This window comes from Babylonia areolata, chromosome 21, assembly GCF_041734735.1.
Source record: "Babylonia areolata isolate BAREFJ2019XMU chromosome 21, ASM4173473v1, whole genome shotgun sequence".
Lineage (NCBI taxonomy): Eukaryota > Metazoa > Mollusca > Gastropoda > Neogastropoda > Buccinidae > Babylonia > Babylonia areolata.
The window spans coordinates 33,444,827-33,462,624 of NC_134896.1; the positions used below are offsets into that span (position 1 = coordinate 33,444,827).

Below are 17,798 nucleotides of genomic sequence, written 5' to 3' on the forward strand. Positions count from 1 at the left end.
ACAACAAAATAAAATAAGAAGAAAAATAATGATAATAATAAACACCAGTTACAAGTACATAAAAACTGCACTTCCAGTTCATAGATGCTTATCTCGCTTCACCACGATGCAGCAGTTAAAGAGTTAAATCGAACCTAGAAAGATCCATTTACACCAATTACAAGTACACAAGAAGTAGTATTTGCACATGGATTCACACACACTCCTCTCATTTTGCCAAGGTGCAGCGATCAAAGAGTTAAATCTAACCTAACAAAAAAAATCATTTACACCAATTACAGGTACGTAAGTTGTATCTGCACATCAGGTCCATACACACTCCTATCTTTTTCCCAAGGTGCAGCAGTTAAAGAGTTAAATCCAACCTAAAAAAAAAAACAAAGGAATGATTCAGCGCTTATAGCTTTTAGAGGCGTTTGATTGGCTGAGAGCAGACCGGGGCAAGATTGCTCGTCTTTTCACTGTTAGCCGTGCAAAATTTGGCCCAGCAGAGCAAACGATAGGCCTAGTTTGCATCAGTTTGACATGGTAAGTATATGTATCGCCAAACATGGAGTATAATACAAACTCCTCCTTTTACACCAATTATGAGTACACAAAAAGTAGTATTTGCACATCTGGTCCATACACACTTATTTCGCCAAGGTGCAGCAGTTAAAGAGTTAAATCCAACCTAAAAAAAAATCGTTCACACCAATTACAAGTACATGAGTAGTATCTGCACATCAGGTCCATACACACTCATTTCGGTGCAGCAGTTAAAGAGTTAAATCCAACCTGAAAAAAAATCATTTACACCAATTACAAGTACATGAGTAGTATCTGCACATCAGGTCCATACACACTCATTTCGCCAAGGTGCAGCAGTTAAAGAATTAAATCCAACCTGAAAAAAAATCGTTCACACCAATTACAAGTACATGAGTAGTATCTGCACATCAGGTCCATACACACTCATTTCGCCAAGGTGCAGCAAACAAAGGGTTAAATCCAACCTTCCTGTTTTCCATTATCAGGACTTGGCCTCAGACCTCAGCCAGCATCAGCAGCTGGTGAAGCAGCTGTCCGCAGCACCGCGCGGCGCAGAGAGAGGGCTCCAGCTGACGGGCATGGAGAGGAAGGCAGTGGCGCCCCCTACCATGTCTGAGGCGGAGCTGCACTCGGCCTGGGAGGCCCTGCAGAGGGACCTGGCCCTGAAGACAGAACAGCTGGAGAGTCTGCTGCAGAGGACCAAGTCTGGGGTGAGGCATGCTGCTTTGTGTGTATGAGTGTGCCTCTGTGTGTGTGTGTGTGTGTGCATGTGTTTGTGTGTGTGCCTGTTTGAGTGTGCTATGTGTGTGTTTCCATGAGCATTTTTGTGTGTATGTGTATATGAGTGTGCCTGGATGTTTGTGCGTGCGTGCCCCTGTATGTGTGTGTGTGTGAGCTTACCTGTATGTTTGTGTGTACGCCTGTATGTGTGTGTGTAGGTGATATGTGTGTTTGTACACCTGTATGTGTGTGTGAGTGCACTTTTATGTGTGTTTGTGCACTTGTATGTATGTGTAAAAGCACCTGTATGTGTGTTAGTGCACCTGTGTGTGTGAGAGAGAACCTGTGTGTGTTTGTGCACCTGTATATGTGTAAATGTGTATGTGTGTTAGTGCACCTGTGTGTGTGAGAGAGAACCTGTGTGTGTTTGTGCACCTGTATATGTGTAAATGTGTATGTGTGTTTGTGCACCTGTATTTGTGTATATGTGAGTGCACCTGCATGGCTGTGTGTGCCTGTCTAGATATACACATGCGTTCGCCTGTGTGCAGGAAACAGTGACGCCCCGCATGGGTGGCATTGGAGACACCTCACACCAGCTGGCAGACATTCAGTCCCTGGTGGCTCAGCTGTCCAGGTGCTGGCAGCAGCTGCAGGTGCAGGTGGATGATAAGCAGGTGAGAATCCAAGAAGGTTTTTTTTTTTTTTTTTTGTTTTTTCTTTTGCTGCCCCATCATCTGCTGTTTCAGTGGCATTACTCCCACATGGCTCATTCTGAGTCCTCATACACAGCCACACCCGGGTTCGTCTGTCACAGTCCCAGTGCCAGCAGTCCACATGGATCCATTGGTATTAGGTCGCCAGGAGACCCTGCACTGCTGCTGAGTCACTTTGGTGGTGTTTGGTAGTATCTGATCTGATTTAACATACCTAGGACACCACCTACTAAGCCCCCTGCTGACGAGAATAATGGCTAAGTTGCGGAGCCAGACTGAGTGAGCATCTACCCCAGAGTGAAGACCACCATGACGAGGAAGAGGAGGAATTCTGTTCAACATCCTGTCACATGAACTGATGATTGTAAACATCTTCAACCCTGTGCCCGAGCATTGCTGGGGCATCAAATTGTGTTTTGTTTGAAACAATTTCCATGTTCCTACATATGCATAAACCACAAGCAAAGACTACTAACTTTGTAGTGTTTCCGGCTTGTCCACACGTGTTGATTCCTAGGAGAAAATTGATCAATTTCAGTATATTATTTTCTGCATTTTCCTCCATCAGTGTGGCATGGAAGCCTGCCGAGGCTGTAAACTCCCTGGAGTTGAATGGGTTAATGGAGGAGGAAATTTGTTTAATGTCCTGTCACATATACCAATGATAAGGTATTAATTTTCACATTTGAATGCTATCGTTTGAAAGGAAGCGGAGGAGGGATCTGGACAATGAGTTGGGGGAAACATTGTAGATGGAGGATGGATTCAAAAATTTTTATTTGAAATGAATATTGCTGCAATTCAAGAAAACTACTTCATGGATTTCGTAAAAGAAGAGTCATGAATTTAACCAGAAAAATGATTGACAATGAATGTAAAAAGTCAAAAACATCAATGTTTCCAGTGACTTGTGATGAAACACTTTTGTACAGTGAAGGTTTCACCAGTTAGCAGTTAAAGATAATACACTTAAATGTCATATCACTTAAACACATGCACTTTATATACAGCAATACTTAGTCTGTATTGATTTAGATAATTTTCTGAAAATTGAAAAAAACAGGTCTACAAACTGACATTTGTTAGACATTATTGTGTAAAGCAGTAATAAATGATAACACTGTAACATAATGATAAAAGTGATGATGACAATAATAACAACATTAATGATGACACTAATGATAACAGTAATGGTAACTAATGATGATAGAAGTGATAGTAATGATTACAGTAATGATCAAAGTGATGATGACAATAATGACAACAGAAAAGATGACAATAATGATAACAGTAATGATAACTAATGATGACAGAAATGATAACAGTAATGATGACAGTGCTGATGACAATAATAACAGTAATGATAACCAAATGATGACAGTAATGGTGAAAGTGATGATGACAATAACAACATTTCTGATAACAATAATCATGACAGTAATGATAACTAATGATGACAGAAATGAAAACAGTAATGATGACAGTTCTGATAACCAATGTTTATCAAACTGATAATAGTAATGATGACAGTAATAATAACCAGTGTTAACAGAACTGACAGTGGTAATGATTACAGTAATGACAACCAGTATTAACAGAACTGACAATGGTAATGATGACAGTAATGACAACCAGTATTAACAGAACTGACAATGGTAGTGATGACAGTAATGATGACATACTGACAACAAAGTGTTGATTACAGCTGCGACTGGACACAGCGCTGTCCTTCCAGCAGCAGATGCAGTCAGCGCTGACATCCATGTCGTCCTGGCTGGACTCTGCAGAACACATCGTGCTGGGCCCCTCCTCTGCCCAGTCTGAACACGACAGGCTGCGACAGAACGAGGTCAGTGCCAGAGTCTGGGGGTGTCTGGGGGGTGTGGCTGAATAATGATAATCATAATATCTTTGATGATGATTATAATCAAAATGATGAATACTTCTATAGCACTGCCCAGAAGACTGCTGTAGATGCTTTAGAAAAATACGTTATATTCCACAAAACTGCTGTGGGTACTTTAGAAAATATGTAATACTCTACATCTTGCATTACAAATGTTACACAGTCACACCAAAATTCACCTAGCAAACTGTGTACATGCATACATCCAATAAAAGCATTCAGGCATACATTCACATTCATGCACATGCATGCACACACATGCATGCCCACACACACATGCACACCACCACCACAACCACACCATCCCACCTTGTTGTGTGTGGTGGTCATCACTTAGATGAGAAATTGTGGTAGTTTGCGGGGTGGTTGCAATTGTTTTTTCATCTCATTACAATGTGTCAGTGGTTTTTAAAATATTTTTAGATGTGAGTTTTAAAATGAATGAATGCGACTGATGATTGAAAGCCTCTCTCAGTGAACACTTGCTATGACTGTGGCTGTGAATGGTGACAGGTGATGATTGAAAGCCTCTCTCAGTGAACACTTGCTATGACTGTGGCTGTGAAGGGTGACAGGTGATGATTGAAAGACTCTCTCAGTGAACACGTGCTATGATTGTGGCTGTGAAGGGTGACAGGTGATGATTGAAAGACTCTCTCAGTGAACACTTGCTATGACTGTGGCTGTGAATGGTGACAGGTGATGATTGAAAGCCTCTCTCAGTGAACACTTGCTATGACTGTGGCTGTGAAGGGTGACAGGTGATGATTGAAAGCCTCTCTCAGTGAACACTTGCTATGACTGTGGCTGTGAATAGTGACAGGTGATGATTGAAAGCCTCTCTCAGTGAACACGTGCTATGACTGTGGCTGTGAATGGTGACAGGTGATGATTGAAAGCCTCTCTCAGTGAACACTTGCTATGACTGTGGCTGTGAAGGGTGACAGGTGATGATTGAAAGCCTCTCTCAGTGAACACTTGCTATGACTGTGGCTGTGAAGGGTGACAGGTGATGATTGAAAGCCTCTCTCAGTGAACACTTGCTATGACTGTGGCTGTGAATGGTGACAGGTGATGATTGAAAGCCTCTCTCAGTGAACACTTGCTATGACTGTGGCTGTGAAGGGTGACAGGTGATGATTGAAAGCCTCTCTCAGTGAACACTTGCTATGACTGTGGCTGTGAAGGGTGACAGGTGCAGTGGTGAAATGATTATAGCGCTGGATTCTCACCCACATTTCCTGATTTTGATCCCCGATGTTGGCGCACCTGGTGGGTTAAGGGCAGAGATCTTTCCGATCTCCCAGGTCAACGTATGTGCAGACCTATCAGTGCCTGAACCACCCTCATGTGTACACACACATGCAGGAGATCAAATACATACAAGGGCAAAGATCTTTCTGATCTCCCAGGTCAGCATATGTGCATACCTATATGTGCCTGAACCCCCTTTGTACACACATGCAGAAGATCAAATGCACACATTAAAGATCCTGTAATCCGTGTCAGCATTTAATGGGTTATAGAAACAAGAACAAAGAACATACCCAGCATGCACACACCTGAAAACCGAATATGGCTGTATACACGACAAGGGTAAAAACAATCATACACTTAAAAACCCTTCTTGTACATAAGAGAAAAATGGGAGTCGCAGCCCATAAACGCAGAAGAAGAAGAAGCTTGTACTTCCATCAGTGAACACACAGAAGAAGAAGTGTGTACTTCTATCAGTGAAGACTTGCAGTGACAAAGGGATGGCACTGTGTGTGTTGCAGGCCCTGCAGCGAGAGTTGCGGTCCCTGCAGAGTGAGATCTCCACGCTGAGCGGCCAGGCGCAGGGCCTGCTGGCCCAGTCGAGCGGCCAGAGCCACGGGCTGATCCAGGAGTCACTGACCAACCTGACGCAGCGGGTGTCCATGCTGGAGCGGCAGGCAGTGAGTCGCAGCGACCAGCTGCGGCAGTTGCAGCACCAGTGGCAGCAGTACCATGAGGATGTGCGTGCCCTCAGGGCTCGCATGCAGGAGCTGCAATCCTCCATCATGGGGCCTCCCTCCACCTCCACCACCACACTTGACTCCCTCATCTCCAACATCACCGTCAGTTTTGGTTGTTTTTTTTTTGTGTTTTTTTTTGTCTCATTGCTTAAATGTGTGTGTGTGTGTACATGTGTGTGTGTGTGTGAAGCTTTATCCATTTCTTTACTTTGTGTCACCATACAGCAGGGCTGGGAGTGAGAACATAACGGCTACTGAAGCAAGACATTGTGTCATAGAGTAACATCATGCTCTCATTTGGTTTATCAATGAAACATTGACATGTCATGCACACAATCTGTTCCTTTTATCCAGATCTAAATCTGCACTGCTTTGAAAACCAAATTGATCACAAAATAGTAAACTGAATTATCAGTAATTCCTGATTTTTTTTTTTTTTTTTTTTTTCAAAGTGGGGGTGGGTTTTTACTAGGTATAGTACCCTTAGCCCTGTGCACAATTTTTAAAATATTTTTTAACCCAAAATGGGGGTTGGGGTGGGGGATTGGATGTTTACCAGGTATTTTACCTCAGGCCCTGTGCACAGTTTGTAACCCAAAGTGAGGAATGGGAGTTTACTGGGTATTGTAACCTAGGCCCTATGCACAGTTTTTAACCTAAAATGTGGGATGGGCGTTTTACTAGGTATTGTACACTAGGCGCTATGCACAGTTTGTAACCCAAAATGGGGGGGTGGGCTACTTGATACTGTGCATTTACAAGGCAGTGTACTGTAGTTGAACAACAATGACGAATGTTGTGCAGAAACTGGAGACACAGCTGAAGAAGTGTGAGGGCCAGCTGGACGAGCTGAAGGGCAGGGAGAGAGAGCTGTCCAGTCACAGTCCTCGTGCCGTGGTGCCCTCTGAACTCACCTCACTCCGCAACACATACATGGAGCTGCAGAGAAAGGTCATCATTTTGTTCTTCCTTTCTTTGTCTTCTTCATCTTGTTTTAAGGGGAAAGGTGGCAGAAGGGTCAGCAGTTCTTTCTCCCTTTCTTTCCTTGTTTTCTTCTCCTTTTATTTCTTTAAGGAGAAAGGTGGCTGAATGATTAAGACAGTTACCTGCCAATACAGTCTCTGTGAGGGTCTGGTTCAAATCCCTGTTTCATCCTTTCCCCCAAGTTTGACTGAAAAATTAAACTGAGTGTCTGGTCATTCAGATGAGATGATAAACTGTGGTCCTGTGTGCAGCACATGCTTAGAGCACTGAAAAAGAACCCATGGCAACATAAGTGTTTTCCTCTGGCAAAATTGTGTAGAGGTAATCCACTAGGATAGGTATACAATCATATATGCATGCATTTAAGTCCTGACTAAGCAAGCTGGGTTATGCTGCTAGTTTAGCATTTGCCTAGCAGACGTGGTGCATCATAGATGGATTTGTCTGAGCGCAGTGACACCTCCTTGAGAGATTGAAACTTTTCTAAGTGTGTGCCTCAGTTGCATGCAGTTCATGGAGCATATCTTTGTTATCTTTCCTTCTCTCTCTCTTTTTTTGTTGTTGTTGTTGTTGTTGTTGTTGTTGTTGTTGTTTTGCAATGCCCCTCCAGATATTACTCAGCACTCCCAACAAGAAGTCATCAGTGTGAATATTTGTTGTTGTTTTTTAAAGTTTTGTGTCAAGATACCTGTCATTCACCACACTGCCTGCCACCCACACATGTTAATGTATGAACATAGTTGGCATTCAACTAACTGAATAATCATATGTTGTGAAGTATAGGGGTGGGAGGATATTGCAGTTCATGTGGAGTTTTTGAAAATCAGTTTTTGCTCATGTTGGTCTTATTCCGTTAGGTGTATGTTGTGTTTCTTCTCTGTTTGTATCTTTTTTTTTCTTTCTTTCTTTTATATCTGAAAACAAAATTAAGAAAGAAGAGCAGAAAGAATTGTAAGAGCTTCTGACAACTCCCAGACACAGATTGAAAACAGTCATGTTTTAGTATCAAAGTACAAAAGTAACAATGTAATGAAAAGGTAACTCTTATAATACGGTGTGCACAAAAGGACAATAACAACAGTCCTCTGATTTCTGAAAGAAGATAGCTCTTCTTCTCCTCCTCCTTCGTTCATGGGCTGCAACTCCCACATTCACTCGCATGTACACGAGTGGGCTTTTATGTGTATGACTGTTTTTCACCCCGCCATGTAGACAGCCATGTGTAGTTCAAGCCAGGCAGTAAAGTTCTTTGAATTGTTCAACATGTGTTTCGAGTGTATGTTTGTTGCAAGACAACATCGACTGCACCAAGACACGATAAAAACGTGGCCATGTGCTGTGTCGGTCAGGTCGGGGAGAGGAAAGCCAGCCTGCTGCAGTCGGTGTCGGTGCAGGAGCAGTACAAGAAGATGCTGAAGGACTACGCTGACTTCCTGGAGACGGCGGAGGGCAAACTGAAGACGGAGGCCATCTCCGCCAGGGACCTGCCCCACCTCAAACAGCAGCTGAGCGCTCACAAGGTCAGTCGCTACTGTGCTCATAAGATCAGTCTGTCAGTTTTGTGCTTATAGGGCCAGTCAGTAATTTTTGTGCTCAAGGTTAATCAGTCATTTCTGTGATCATAGTTTAGTCACTTTAGTGTTCATAAGGTCAGTCAGTTCCTTTTGTGCTCTTCTTGTCAGTCAGGTTTGTTGTTGTTGTTGTTGTTTTTGCTCTTAAGATCAGTCTTATTTGTGCTCATAAGGTCATCACATTTGTGCTCATAAGGTAAGATTTTTGTCATAAGGTCGTCAGTCACTCTTGTGCTCGTAAGGTCAGTCACTTTTGTGTTCCTAAGGTCAGTCATTGGTCATTTTTATGCTCATAAAGTGAGACAGTCACTTTTGTGCTCATAGTGCAGTCAGTCATTTTTGTGCTCATGAAGTCAGTCACTTATGTGCCCATAAGGTCAGTATGTCACTTTTGTGCTCATAAAGTCAGTCAGTTTTTGCTCTTGGTTCAATCATTTTTGTGCTCATAAGGTCAGTCATTTATGTGCTCATGCTTTTCCATGCATGTGTGTTTGTGAGTTGTCTGATTGATGTGTTATTGTACAGCAATTTCAGAGGTTGAAAGCACTGCTTAAATGTACAATTATAATTATTATCATTATTGTTATTACATATTATGATGAATGGTGTAGCAAAGCAGTTTCAGAGGTTTGAAAACACTGCATAAATATACAGTTATTGTTATTATATATTATAATGAATGTTGTAGGATTGTAACACAAGTCCCTGCCCCCCACACCCCCCCACCTCCCCTACCAGGAGTTTTTCAGCGACCTGGAGGTGCACAAGGCGATGGTGGACTCGCTGTGCGGGCAGTGCGACGCTAGCACCCAGGACGCCCACAGCATGCAGCACACCCGCCTGACCAACCTGACCCACGTGCTGGCCGACCAGGCCTCGCTGCACGGCCAGCGACTGGAGAGACTGGTGCGTCAGTGGAGCCACCTCACCGACAAGCTGGGACATCTCCGTCACTTCCACGCTCAGGTCAGTCAGTCACTGGGTAGATGGATGGGTTGGTTGATGTGGGTACTTGTGTAGTGTAGTTGCCTGTCTTTGGTTAGAGGTCAAGGTTTTGAGCATGTGTGTGTGTGTGTGAGGGTGTTTGTTGTATATGTTTGTGTGAGTGTGTATGTGTGTGTGTTTGTTGTGTGAGTAGGGGTGTATGTGTTATGTGTGTGCATGGGTTGTGTGTGTGTATGTTATGAGTGTGTGTGTGTATGTGCTATGTGTGTGTATGTTATGATTGTCCGTGCGCGCGTGCGTGTGTATGGTAACACAGCATTATGTAGGTGTGTACTTACCTGTGTGCCACTTCACCTGGATCAGGTGGAGGAGGGGATCCCTAGGCGTACAGCAAGAGGTGGCTCCCTGGCTACCGTGTGTGTGTACGTATGTGTGTGTGTGTGTGTTAGTGTGTGCTGATACATTCGTGTGTGCTGACCTCTGTGTCACCTGTGTCAGGTGGAGGAGGGGATCCCCAAGCCCATAGCCAGCGGTGACTCCCTGGCCACCATTCAGGACAAGCTGGACAAGTTCAAACGACTGCAGGGACAGCTGTCTGATGAGAGACCCACTGTCTTCCAGGTCACAGCTGCTTAATGTGTCTTTGTGTGTTGAGTTCTGTTGTGTTTTGTAGTGTTGTGTTGTCTTGTGTGATATTGTACTGAACTGTGTTGTGTTGTATTATATTGTGCTGTAGTGCATTGTGTTGGGCTGTATTGTGTTGCATTGTATTTTGTTGTTTGCTATTGTATTATATTCCATTATATTGTACTGTATTGTGTTGTGATGTACTGTTGTATAATATCATATTGTGTTGTAATGTCTTGTGTTGTGTTGTATTGCATTATATTGTTCTGAACCGTGTTGGATTATATTGTGTAATATTGCATTGTGTTGTGTTGTATTACACTGCAATATATTATACTGTACTGAGTTGTGTTGTATTGCATTGTGTTGTTTTGCATCGTCAAGCTCTCTGCCATGTACATTTACACAACAGGATGCCCACCTGGGTAGAGCCACCACTTAAGGTCAAGGGGAGGGGGAAAAGAAAAGGTGGTGTTCTCACTGAAGCAACAAACTCTCCGCTGCGGAGGGCAGCCTGAATTTCACACAGACAAATCTGTTGTTGTGACAAAAGAGTAATACAATGCACTACAGTGCAGTGCAGTACAGTACAGTAGTGTGTGTGTGTGTGTGTGTGCGACAGGCGGTGGACCAAGGGAAACAAATTCTGCACAGCGTGGCCTGTCCCTCCCTGGAGGCGGCCATCACTGACCTGGCTGACAAGTGGGTGGAGCTCAACACACAGCTCGTCCATCACCTGAAAAAGTCAGTCTGTGTGTGTGTGTGTGAGCTGTATTATTACCATAAAGTCTTCTTGTCTCTCTTTCCTCCTCCTCCTTCTTGATGTTGTTTGTGTTGTTGTTTTTGTTTGCGGTTATATTGTTTTTGTCATCTGTTCTTCTTTTTGTTCTTCTTTCTTCTTCTTCTTCTTTAAGGTGTGACTTAATAGTTGTGCCCAGTTATGACCATCAGAACAGCTGAAGAGGAAACTGCTGTCCCAACTGTCTGGGCAAGAATTTTTTTTCCGTGGCTTATGCCTTGCTTCACTCTCTAGGCCAAGAGGGTTTTAGGACAGTCATTGTGGGGATGATCCCCAAAAGCCAACTAGCCCTCAAAACTGCAGTACTAGGAGTCAGTGAAATCGTACCTCCTAGTTTGAGAGTCCTAGTCCTTCACAAAAGACCAAGCTGTAAATGAATTCCCATTGCAGTGGAGAAACCATTAATCATACAGCTCTCACTTTGCTGTTGGCCCAGCTGTATGTAAGCTTATGTCAGTCTCTGATATAACCTGAACATTGAGCCTGAAGGAATGACAAATGGTGTTGCATCAACTAAGCTATCAGTCACACTACTGAACATCACTGAAGTGAATCAGCATGTGTGCTGGGTCTCCTCTGGTGTGTGGCCTTCTGGCGACCTGATATTGATGATTCCCTTTGGATGGATGAACCCGGGTTTGGTTGTGTATGGGGGTCTGAGAATGAGCAGTGTGAGAGTAATGCCACTGAAACAGTGCAGATAATGGGACAGTTAAAAAAACAAAACACACACAAAAAAAACAACAACAATGAGTGTTGTGTTGCCAGGACGGAGACAATTGGGGAGCAGCTGCAGATCTTTGAGGCAGAGGCCATGGTGCTGAAGACATGGATGTCCACAGCCAGGATGAAGCTGGACGACCTCCAACACCTCAGTGAGGATGACGCCCACAATATCGGCAACATCCGTACCAAGGTGGAACACATCCTGGTCAGTGCAGCACAGCTTCGGGTTTTAACACCACTTTTATTTGTAAAATGTCAGATGCCTTTTTTTGCATACAAGGCAAACCTCTTTTATGAGGGTCTTCCGTGTCCTCTACTCAGCAAATTATTATGGAGAAGAAAGAAGTCTTCCTCATGATGTATGCTCATCTAAATAATATTTTGATGCAAGAGGCACATCAAGCTAACTGTTCAGAGTGTTCATAGAACCAAACACAGTTGAATGGAAAAATAAGAACAGGTGTAGGAGGGCAGTGGATGTTTTTGTGGCACCCCGACATAGCTCTTTGTGTGGGACATAGCTGACATCTTACAGGCACACAACAGGTTAATCCAGGAACATGTGCACAAGATGTGAGTCAAGCATCATATTCTTAGGCCAGGTTAAAAAAAAAAAAAAGGAAAACTTAATGGCCAGTGTTAAAACTACCACAGTGATTCATGACAGTTTCATCAGAGTTGTTAGCCATCCTCATTGAAGCATTCTCTCAAGAACAGCAGAACAGTTCAGTGTCCTTACTCAGCCATCATATCTCACTGATCCCAAAAAATCACCCAGCATTGTTTCATAAACAAAGAACAGCTCATGACCCGTTCAGAAAATTATAAATCCCATCTGGTTCTGTTCCTGGGGGTCACGCAACACAGGAGTTCCGCAAGGAGGTGCAGAACCAGCTGCCCCTCAAGTCCAAGGTGATGTCAGTGGGCAAGCAGCTGATGGCCAACCGGCACTACGACACGCGGGGTCTGGACGCCCGGCTGCAGGCGCTGGATCAGGAGTGGAGCCAACTGGAGCAGTCCATCGGCAGTGCGGAGCAGACCCTGCACCAGGCCCAGATGGAGCTGATGCCCTCGCGGCAGGCCCTCCACGAGCTGCAGCTGTGGATGGAGGAGATAGAGAAGGCACTGAAGGCTGACGGCAACGCCCCCATCAAGACCCTGGCCGATATTGAGGTCCTCCTGAAAAAGTACAAGGTCTGTTGCATCAGGCACTGGTGTGTGTGTGCAAAAAAGTCTCTGTGTGTGTGTGTGTGTGTGTGAACTGGTCATTATCTTGAGGTGCTCTTGAAGAAGTACAAGGTCTGTCATGGTCACTGGTGTGTGTGGAAATAGTCTGGGTGGAGGGGTGTGGGGGGCAGGGGGGTATGTTGTGTGTGAATTGGTCATCGTCCTGAGGTCCTCTTGAAGAAGTACAAGGTCTGCCACAGGCAGTGATTTGTGTGCAAGAAAGGGTTTGTTTGGGTGTGTGTCTGTGTCTCTGTGTGTTTGTATGTATCCATGTGTGTGTGTGTGTGTGAACTGGTCATTGATCCTGAGTGTTGTAAAACACTGTGAACACACACTGCTGAAGGGAAGAAGATAAACAGTATGAGCACAGAAAGCTGCTTGATAAAGGTAAACCCAGCAAGCTGATTTGTGATCATAGTCATTTCGTTATCAGTGGATAAACATATCTTTCTTAATAAACTAGTTGATTACTCATTACAAACTTTAAACTCTAATTATAGGTTGAATGTTTACGAAGATGATACACAGTAAATTCTTTAATGTCAAAAAAGGGAATCACTCATACAGTTATAAACTTATTTACACTTTAGTTAAGTTTCATGTCATCTAAATTATAAGTATTACAGTGTATAGGTACGCAGCTGGTGATGTCCGGTGAATGTCTTTGCTCGAGTGTGCATGACAGGGTGGTACGAGGTGTGAATGTCAATGTATATGTTTTTCTTACAGGGCTACAAGGTGGAGCTGGCCAGCAAACAGCTGACCATGGACTTCGTGAACCAGGCCGTCCTGCAGCCTGGGCCCCATGAGGTGGACATCCCTCATGAAAAACTGGATTACGCAGATAAGCTCAGTGAGCTCAACCAGCACTGGACCAAGGTCAGTCAGCCTCATGCAGTGAAAGATGCAAGAATACTTTAGCTTATCAAAGAGAGAAACTGTGAAAGATGCAAGAATACTTTAGCTTCTCAAAGAGAGAAACTGTTGACACACTTGCTGACAAAAAGGTGACACACCATTCATCAACTCCACAGAACTCAGCACAAGGTCTGACCATGCTCCCACATTGCAGCAGGAACACCCATATGTATATGATTATATGTGTGTGTGTGTGTGTGTGTATTTATGTAAGGAGTGAATCATTGAGTAGCAGGTGATTGTCAGAATATCATTTTAACCCACTGACCTGAGTGGAATAAGATCACTGTGGCATTAAATAAATGTGCAATTACTAGTATTAGTTCTTTTGTAAAAGGTGTCATTGATTTAGCTTAAGAGAATAATGCAGTGTGAAGAGGAAAAAGTCAGTGTAAAGAATGGTAACTGACATCATGGTATGATTCAGTGCTTGTAGCTTTTAGAGGTGTTTGATTGGCTAAGAGCAGACCGGGCAAGACGGGTTGTCTTTTCACTGTTAGCCGTGCGAAATTTGGCCAAGCAGAGCAAACCGATAGGCCTAGTTTGCATCAGTTTGACATGGTAAGTATATGTATCACCAAACATGGAGTATAATACAAATTCCTCCTGTAACTGACATCCTGGCCTGCAAGCTTATCTCAGTGCAGGGATAAAACTTCACTGGCAAGCATACTCATCTGCCACAGTCAAAGGGTTAAAGCATATGTGGCTGCAAGAGGTAGTTGTTCCTGTCCTCATAAAGGAGAACTTATCACTTCAGTACTTCTTTTGTGACAGAGTTGACTCCATGATGTGGATCTCACAGAACATGGCTGCTGCATTTCTAGGGCTGAACAGCTGTTCTGTGACTCAGTACAGCTCAGTTTGATAATAATGATGATAATAGTACATTCATGTAGCATTGTCAAACCTCTCAACACTTGACAACAACACATCAGTCAGGCACAGAGCATACAAAAACTCTCTCACATGTATGCATGAAAACTTGAAAACAGTGCAGTTTGATTAATCACAAGTTGATTGTACTTATCCAGTCATTGATCATTCACATCACATGATACTAATGTTTAACTTATTTACAGACTGGAAGATACCTATGTGGAGAATAATTTGATAATAATGATATTGATTTATTTTCATATAGCGTTATGGTAAAAGCACAAGCAGGCTGTATGGGCTTTACAAATCCAGTACTTAGAATGATTCAAGCAAGTGCATAAAATGAAGTAGATGCATAAAAGAGAGTTCTAAAAATGGTCAGAAAAACGCAAACATTGATGTTATAAGTCACAATAATTTGAAAAATCCATGAAGTAACAAAAACTCCACAAAGTAACAAACTCTCAGTGCAACAGCTCTTTCACTCCAGCACACATTCATCACAAAAACCTTGGTTAACAGCTAACAGCAGTTAGGGAAATATAGCCTTCAATGCAAGGGTTGAAAAAAAGAAGAAGAAAAAAAGAACAAAGAAAAACAGTTAACAGCAATGACAGTAAAAATTCATATGTATACAAAGGAAGCACTGCTACACTCAATAACCGACAAATGGTTGTTGATTAACCAATGACGTGGCTGGCTGCAGGTGACGAACGATGTGAACGAACGCCTGCGGTCCCTGGAGCAGCTGTCAGGGAAGTGGGCAGACTATGAGGCAGCACTGGCACAACTGCAGGCCTGGTTCCGGCAACAGGAGGACAAGATCAAACGCTATCGTCTGATTGGTCACGAGGTGGGCGTCAAACAGACCCTGAAGGACTGCAAGGTCAGTGCAGTGAATTGTAGTAGATGTTGCGTATGTATTCAATACAGATATGAGATTGTTGCATTATGTTAACTCATTCAGCCCCACAGCTACATGCCTGCTACAACTCCCCTAGACCAGCACTGCATGAGACTACTGCTTAAAAAAAAAAAATTTAAGTTCACTAAAAGTGTCTAAATCGATGGAGAATTGTTAATTTAATCAGTCAAACAAAGCTTTGTTTTCATGCTTCTGGAATCCTTAAACAGCTCAGTTTAGAACGCCGACTGTACCAAGCAAGAATAAACAAAATAAGAATAGTGTGTTGGTACGAGAATACTGATAGCAGGTCCACTGGGGAAGTAACTATGGTACCAGTTAAATCGTACCTGGAGTGGAATGAGTTAATGTCATGTTATATTCTGTTGTGTTTTATTTTATTACTTTTTGTCATGTTATGTTAGATTAGATTATTATTATATCATATTATGTTATACTGTAGTATAGTATAGTACAGTTATTATTGTTATTGAAGGTTTCAGCCTGCTCCTGACCTTGCCCCCAGACAGTGGCCCCTTTGTAATCAGCTGGGCTTTAACTCATTCAGCCCTGCTGGATATGTCCACATGTAACAGGGAGGAAAAGCAGTATATTTTCTGTGAGTTTTTTTGTGCTTGTTTGTTTCCACATGGAAGGCCATACACTCCCCAGGGTTGAATGGGTTAAGCAACACAATTTGATCTGATCCTCCTGGCAGGCGATGCAGGAGCAGCTGCAGGCACGGAAGGAGGACCTGGAGTCTGTGAAAACCCTGGGCCAGGCACTGATGGACCTGAGCCGGGAGTCTCCAGGCTGCCAGCGCAGTGTACGGGAGTCACTGAGCCAGCTGGGGCAGCAGTGGGAGCACCTGCGGCAGCAGACCCTGCAGCTGGAGAGCGTGCTGACGGACATGCTGGGCCAGTGGGCGCGCTACCACGCAGACCTGCACAGCCTGACCCAGGTGCTGACCCAGACGGAGTACACCCTCAACAGGTACTCCCTGGTGGGCGCCGACCTCAGCACCCTCGTCACTCAGGTGGAGAAGCTGAAGGTGAGGAGAGGGACGTTGTGGTGGAGTGTTTTGGTGTTTGTGTGGGAGAGTGTATGTTGTGTGTGTGTGTGTGTTGGTAATTTTTGCTTTGTGTGTGTGTGTGTGTGTGTTGGTAATTTGATACATTGTTGTGGAGGTGTGGGGTAAGTAGTTAGACAAGTTTGTGTTTGGTGTGTCTGTATGTAGTGTGTTGTGCTAGTAATTTGATGCTTTGAGTGTAGGGGGAAGGGAGTTGTGTGTGTGGTGTGTGTGTCTGTGTCTTGGTAATTTGATGCTCAGTGTGTAGGGTTGGGGAGGGGGTTGGGTGTCACGTATAGGTGTGTTTGGTGTGGCTGTGTTTGTGCTGGTAGTTTTATGCTCTGTGTGTGTACGCGCACACTCACAAACGTTTTTCTGTCTATCTGTCTTTATTGTGAAGTGGTGATTGTGATGGTGAGTTTTTACATGATCTGTTGGGAGTGGAAGTAAAACTGAACTGATGCTAAAACTGAAGCAACAACAAGCAGGTGTACCCCTGAAGTGACCCTCCCCTCCCTTCCTGTTCCTGTTCCCCAGAGCCTGGAGCGGGAGCTGAAGCAGCACAGCTCTCACCTGGACTCCTTCTCCACCCTGGCCTCCCAGCTGTGCCAGGTTTGCGAGTCACCTGTGCAGTCCGACGTCCAGGCTACTGTGTCCGACCTCAAGACCAAATGGGGCAAGCTGTCCGCCGACCTCTCCACCCGCCGCGCCCAGTTCGAGCGCTGCCTCAACAAGTGGCGGGAGTATGAGGCCGAATATGAGAAGATCAGTGATTGGCTGAGCAAAAAGGAGGCGGAGTGTAACGATCTGATTGCCATGCGAGAGGACGTCAGCTCCAGGCAGGAGTGTCTGGACAAGAGTGAGGTGAGGGATGTGATGACATTCTGTGGATAATCATAAATTATGTGAATTGTAATTGTTTCTTTCATGTAAAGCTCCCTGAGCTCTGAGAGAGAAAGGGTGCTACATAAATGTATTATTATAAAACAAAAATGATGATAGTAATGATATTGATGATGATAATGAACACTTGGTACTTTTTCTCAAATAAAGCTCAAAGCGCTTTACATGTATAAAAGTCATTGACTGTAAATGATGAAATGTTGAAATGAATTGATTTATACCAACTTTGAACAGAGATCATGATACAGCTTGTCCAACTTGCACTCATGCAGCATGCCCGTGCACACACTTGTTCACACACAAACTCGGGTCAGAAAGATTTTGTTAGCATTGTAAGAGAGAATCCTTTCATGTAATGAGATTATCTGTTTAATGT

The 17,798-nt window shown here is 43.8% G+C and overlaps 1 protein-coding gene across 5 annotated transcripts in view; it reads left to right on the forward strand.

Moving 5' to 3' along the window:
• Nucleotides 1-17,798, forward strand: part of LOC143295939 (muscle-specific protein 300 kDa-like) — a 341,276-nt gene that overhangs the window by 317,712 nt on the left and 5,766 nt on the right. For all 5 annotated transcript variants that reach the window (XM_076607629.1, XM_076607632.1, XM_076607633.1 and 2 more), the window contains 15 exons: nucleotides 1,017-1,241; nucleotides 1,803-1,928; nucleotides 3,673-3,816; nucleotides 5,652-5,972; nucleotides 6,675-6,821; nucleotides 8,204-8,374; nucleotides 9,164-9,391; nucleotides 9,869-9,991; nucleotides 10,620-10,741; nucleotides 11,565-11,727; nucleotides 12,390-12,716; nucleotides 13,479-13,628; nucleotides 15,253-15,432; nucleotides 16,169-16,501; nucleotides 17,057-17,383. In XM_076607629.1, coding sequence (XP_076463744.1) covers nucleotides 1,017-1,241; nucleotides 1,803-1,928; nucleotides 3,673-3,816; nucleotides 5,652-5,972; nucleotides 6,675-6,821; nucleotides 8,204-8,374; nucleotides 9,164-9,391; nucleotides 9,869-9,991; nucleotides 10,620-10,741; nucleotides 11,565-11,727; nucleotides 12,390-12,716; nucleotides 13,479-13,628; nucleotides 15,253-15,432; nucleotides 16,169-16,501; nucleotides 17,057-17,383 — 3,087 coding nt within the window. The remainder of the gene's footprint in view (nucleotides 1-1,016; nucleotides 1,242-1,802; nucleotides 1,929-3,672; nucleotides 3,817-5,651; nucleotides 5,973-6,674; nucleotides 6,822-8,203; nucleotides 8,375-9,163; nucleotides 9,392-9,868; nucleotides 9,992-10,619; nucleotides 10,742-11,564; nucleotides 11,728-12,389; nucleotides 12,717-13,478; nucleotides 13,629-15,252; nucleotides 15,433-16,168; nucleotides 16,502-17,056; nucleotides 17,384-17,798) is intronic.